Source organism: Pholis gunnellus, assembly GCF_910591455.1.
Source record: "Pholis gunnellus genome assembly, chromosome: 6".
In the NCBI taxonomy this organism is placed as follows: Eukaryota; Metazoa; Chordata; class Actinopteri; order Perciformes; family Pholidae; genus Pholis; species Pholis gunnellus.
The window spans coordinates 20,397,973-20,404,305 of record NC_136532.1 but is presented as its reverse complement, the minus strand read 5'-3'; the positions used below and the strand labels follow the sequence as shown (position 1 = coordinate 20,404,305).

Here is a 6,333-nt window from a genome sequence, read left to right as displayed (position 1 = left end):
TCAGACTGACAGGCTGACTGTCCATCTTCTTAATTGCTGCACAACAACATCAGAGATGTAACAAACACCAAGCATAAGATTAGGCAGAATACTAGGAAAGTGAAAAGAGGTACCAAAGTCTGATCAGGTGCTACTTGGATGATGAACTGGTAGGCAGGCATCACACAATGCTGCAACATCAGTCGGGTCATATCTCCGTCTTCCGTTACCGGTTCTGAGGGCATCGCAAATCCATCTTCCATACGCTCCTCTGACATGTTCAGCAACTGTCAGGAAAAAAAAGCATGCAAGAGAGAATAGATCAAAATATAACCTTCTACTTTCAAATAATCACTTGCCTTAAGACTTGAAGTGTTCCACTTTGGCCTTAAAAAAAGTACATTACTGTTGTACACTTTAGGATCCCTGACCTGCTGCATTGTACGATAAAATGGGGGGCGATTGTTACACTGTCAGCCAATATGGAGTAATTATGGATAAAAATAATGCAGCTTTTGTCATGAAAGGCTTAGAGAAAGTTGTTTCAGCTCAAGAAGGGAGATGCATATCAATTCGAGTATAAGCATGAGTGCAGCACTGAAGATGCCGTCCTCGGCATTTTACACTTTATCTCTAACCACCTCAAAAACACAAAAGCTAAAATTTCATTTATTGATTTTAGTTCAGTGTTTAATAAATAAAATTTGGTGATGATACTGTGATTTTGAGGGTTCTTGACAAGAACACTGTGTACCATCGAGTGGTGTGACACGAACCATTTCATCCTAAACGTCGCCAAAACACAGGAGATGGTCCTTGAGGCGAGTAACTCACCATGAGCCAGTTGTCATAAAAAACAAGACAATCTAGAACGTGGGTTTGTACAAAAACTTAACTGCCCACATAGACAGCCTTTTTTGGTGGAATACATGCATTGCAGTAGACCGCAGCAGAGACATTACTTCCTTAGCAAACTGAGGCTGCATAGAGTGAGCAGTCAGAGCATGATGATGTTCTACCAGGCAATCCTAATGAGCAGCATAAGATATGGAATTACACCAGCCATGCAACGAACAACAAAAATAATTGCAGTCTTCACATCCTCTCTTCTCTAAATATAAATCTCCGCCATTAGAAAGAAGACTCCTTGTACCAAAGTGCAAAAAAAAAAAAAACTGCTTGAAACTATGCTTTGTTCCGGCCTCCATCCAGCTGCTGAGCTCCAAGGCTTAATGTGCACTTCAGCCTTGCTTCAAATGTCTCTTACTGTATGTTTTAAGATGGTTTCATGTTTTTGTGGTGTTTTTTTATAGAGCAATGACCTGTAGCACTGTGCCCAAAGACAAATTCACCCTCAATAAAAGGTAATCCATCCATCTATTTATAAATGCCATCAAACACCCTTAAAGCTCAAAGTCAGCTTTTAAAGCTCATAGCCATTGTGCTCTCTACAGTACTGATGCTCATTGTTTACTTTTACAAATACATGTACCGTAGGCAGGTCCATTGTTGGGGGTCTAACCCTAAAGCCACTACATCCACTAAGAAATGGTTTCAGGCGTTATAGGTGGCTTCTGCCCCACCCCTACATTGATGAGATCCCCACCTGCACACTGAATGGATTAGTTTCAATGATAATGTTGTGACTACAGATGAAAAATAGCCTCTTGGCTAACTCTGGTGCATTCACAGGAATGTTTTATTAACGTGCACTGTCCCTACCAAATAAACCAATAACTAAAATTGTACCACTGCAATTCTAGTTAAGGCAAATATATCGACGCATCGATATCATGATATGAGACTACAATTCTCGTCTTAGATTTTGCATACCGTAAAAAGGCATAAGTAAATATTTTGTGAAAGCACCAATCAACTCTACGATATCGTCGTAATATCGATATGGAGAAATTGGCTCCAAATAAATATTGTGATATTTTGATTTTCTACATATCGCCGAGCCCTAATTCTAGTTTATATAAACTAAAATGTATCAAACCACCTGTCATAACTGCACAGTGGAAAAAAAACTAAAACTCACATCCTCCACCCTCCACAGGTCATTGCTCAAGCCGTCCGTCTGACCATAAGTGATTGCATTCTTTAGGAAATCAGTCCCACTGCCATCATCCTGAGAAAAAGAAAATAACATGAATCAACATCACACAATAAGTGCCAGTGCTGTCAGCGGAAAACCACAGAGGGCACTTGTTATTTGATAGAATCCTGATGAATGCAGTACTTACACTGTCTGCGTCCTGCAAAACTGCAACAAGCAATCTAATGTATTCCGTCGCAGCTTTGAGTGTGTCCACTTTACTGGGCTTCCGGTCCGGTCGCATTAGTGGCACCATGCGTTTCAAGCGGGAGAACATGGTGTTCAAGTTCCTGATCTATACAGAGAAGAGGCTGAAGTTTCACATTAACTAGCCAGATTAGATCAACAAAAAATGTTATCCGACATTCTGTTACCAAAACACAAGCCCGTGCTTGGATATATAGTCAAATATAAGAGTCCAAACTTTGGGCAGGACCAGAACTGATGGGGAAGTGTTCCCTACTCGCGTTTACACTTATCACATGGGGGAGAGGTGTGATCTACATTGAATTATACTAAGACATGTCTGGCATTTATAGAGCTACGATACATAATATAAAGATTAGACTCCCATACTACAACAGAGGTTTCAGTAACAAGTTTCTGATCCCAATCGATTTTCATTTTGTCACTGGAGACCTCTACATGAGTCTGTGTAATATCATACAAGTAAGAGACGGACCACTTAGTGCCGGGTACATGGCCAAGAACGCGGACCAGTATAGTATGTTTGGGTTTATGTTCATAGAGAGGTATGTGGTCCATAATAAAATGTCTAATCTGGAGGTACCTATAGAAGTGTGCTGATGTCAAACCATGGGTCTGTGGGAATTGTTGCAAAGACGCAAGGTTTCCCTCAGAATACAAGTCCATTATCGTGAAATTATTTCTGTCTTTCCAAATAGAAAATAACAATAAAATAAATAGGGTTCTGTACGTCAACTGCTGCAGCAACCCAAGCCAGCACAGGTCTTTAAATACTCAGTCAACCTTTGAGAGTTGCATTTCAAATGATGTAATTTACCAACTGAACTCTTTAAAATCATCCATACAAATCATTACTGTCACAATACTATTATATAGGCCTAACATCCTCCAGACACCAAGATAAGACAGTTATATTACATCATAAACCAATACCTTCATTTATTCAATTCCCCAGTTTAACAGTATTTATAAAAAAAGTTTGCGTTCTTCCACTTTGAGCCAAACTAAATTCACAAATTTTAAAAGGGTCAGGCTTACTGCCAAGTACAGAACTCTTAAAACAAGATTTAGGCCTGTACGTTGATTGACCTAATGTCGACAGGGGAATTCTGTGTTTAATCATGTTGCAGCCATGTTAAAAAAAAAAGCATGAAAATACACCAGAACTAACATTTACTGACAGTGGTTAGCCTGTGTCGCCCACAATGTTAAGCTACTTGCTAGCCAATGTTAAGCTACTTGCTAGCCAATGTTAAGCTACTTGCTAGCCAAAGTTAAGCTACTTGCTAGCCAATGTTAAGCTAATTGCTAGCCAATGTTAGCTGAAGTGACCAGTTTGAATGCTGAGCTTCAGTGCAGTGGAGTAGCTCCCCTCCTGTCAAACACATTATCAAACTATCAAACAGTTATTCGTTTTTAATACAGTGTCATTTAAATTGAACACTCACTCTCAGTCGTTCCTTGGCGTTGACCAGTTCTCTTTTTTTCACAGTTTGATTGAAGTCCTCGGCGACGAAGTACAAACCGTCCTTTCGCCGTTTGAACTTCTCAATGCTGCTGTATGCGGGGAGCGCAGATTCGCCCGTTAAACGCTTCAAAATATCGCTCATTAATTCCTCCTCCGGCACCTTCATTTTAAACCAATAACATATATTAGACTTTATAACCTGTTACTTCTGTTATGGCATTTTTTTCTCTACGGCCTAAATCACGTTCTCATGTAAACAGCGCAGACAGGAGAAGCGCGAGCTGCTGTGAACACACCTGCACTACGTCTGTAATTAGTCCCATGCGGCAACTTCAGGATTGATTTAATGGTTATACACAGATCAGCTATACTGTTTTCACACTATGGAGGCAAAAGAAGCATCATATGGAGGCCTCGATGTGTTTTTTTAAGATCATTTTTGGAATTAGAAGAACTTTACTAACATGAAAAGTTGAAGTTCAGTAACTATAATATTTTAAGGCCAATGTAGAATCAAGCCATGGCAGTGCCTTGCATTTCTAGACAATTTATTCTATTGGATGCATTTGAGAAGTTAATACATTTGCTCAGAAAACATATTTGATGGAAGGTGTTTTTTTACTCCCCTTTATATAGAAATCATGTTAAACTCTTAATCTGACCCTTTGATAGCTGGATCTTTATGAAATGGGTTAAGTATTCAACTTTGTATTTGGAGAACGCTTGTCTTGTGCTTGTTGTACCCATGCTTATTGTTTCACAGCTTGCATATCTTAAGTAGCTAAACCTTTCATTGAGATTTATTTTGGTTGATATGGCCGGTCCATCCAACATAAAGGTTCTATACACATTGTCACTATAGTTGAGTATAGTTTCTTTGATCTAATTGCCCCAAAATAACATGGATGGTTCCATATGCTCTTTGCAAATCACCACTTTCATTGAATTGTTCAACTTTACAGCATCTGTTGTATTCCTGTGTAAAAGCAATGGCTCACATTCATACTTTGAATGATACACAGATGAACATGTCCACACACAGACACACACACACACACACACACACACACACACACACACACACACACACACACACACACACACACACACACTCTCTCTTTCTGTGGTCGATGTGCTTTTAAACTACTTGCCAAGTAAACCAGAGAAATATGGCATAAACATCTGGGTTTCATACATATGCCAAGACCAGTGTACTGTGCAAGTTTACTGTGGCAAACCTGTTGATGAACAGACAGAAAAAAATCCGGTCAAGCATGTGGTACTTGAGATGACAGAAGGTCTCCGGAGAGAAAACTATCACACAATTTATGTTGTATGCCCATGGCAGGAGCTGCTGAGGAAGAAACAAACTGGGACGGTTGTATGCATGTTTGAAATTGTATTCCAAATTATGTTTTAAAAAGTTGAAACTAAAATGTAAAGTTTAGGGAAATAAATGTTGACTATTCTTCAACAATAAACCCCATTTTTAATCTGTTATTTGTGAACATAATTGCATCCGTCTATTCTCACCTGGGTATATCCTGGTTAATATTTGACATATACCAGTCTGTGACAATCCAAATTATTTACAAATTCTGCTTTTTACAACTCAAATATATGTAGGTATAGGAGGTGTATATATTTAGAATAATTATATAATGTAAATTAGGTTTACTGACCATGAATTCCAAAAAGAAGTGTAAAACTTGCAATGAGCTTGAATGAACTGATTTTGTGCTTGTAATTTTTACCTGGGAGGACACAAGTTGCATGGCCGACGGGAGGACAAGGGACATTTACTTGGCACTTGTTTTGATACACCTGTTCCTGTGTTATAGAAATAAAGAGCTGCCACGGTGAGTACAAAAATATTGCAACAGCTTTTCTACTTATTAAAACATATATGCTGTCAAAGGTAGATTGCATTATTCATTCTTTATATGTCAAAGAGGAGGCCTTTGGTGGGATACAAGTAAGCATAGTTTTTTCATGTATTTTGTTTGAGGTCAAGTTACAATACTACCAGACTACTTTACCAAAAACACGTCATGCAAAATACACTAATAACTTCAGGCCTCTGAGCAAATGTATAGAGCCTCTAATGTGCTTAGAACTCTCATGTTCAAGCACCGACCATGTAGACCTCAACAATACATTTTGTATAAAAAGTCATGATCTGCAAAGTAGCTTGTGTCTGCAGCTAAATGTAGTGAGTATAAAGTAGCCTAACCCAGCATAAAATTAGAAAAATGAAAGTTCAATGACTTGAAATTGTGCTTAAATACAGTACTGGATGTACCTGTAAGTTGAAAAAAACAAAAAAAACACTTCATTGACTATTTATTATCGAAAACCGTATATATAAATAAATACAAATATAAGTAAATATTAAATGCTTCCCAGAGGCTGCAAGGCTCTTAATGTAAGGCTGTATTAGTTTGCCCCGCCCTCCACGTCCTTGGACAATATTTTAGTGGGAACCAAGAGATGACGCAGAGGCCATACGTCATCTCTCTGCAGCCAATCAGCGCCATTTTTCCGGGATGACGTCGACAAGCTACTCGTAACTCCAGGAAGC

General features: G+C 38.7%; 1 protein-coding gene across 1 annotated transcript; it reads right to left on the bottom strand.

Annotated features, from left to right (window-relative positions):
• Positions 1-3,918, bottom strand: figla (folliculogenesis specific bHLH transcription factor; the record flags this gene model as incomplete). The annotated part of the gene is made up of 5 exons (XM_079160770.1): positions 1-36; positions 114-266; positions 2,021-2,110; positions 2,226-2,372; positions 3,733-3,918. The coding sequence occupies 5 exons, from the start codon at positions 3,916-3,918 to the stop codon at positions 1-3; spliced, it is 612 nt and encodes a 203-aa protein (XP_079016896.1).
• Between the last annotated feature and the right edge of the window lie 2,415 nt (positions 3,919-6,333).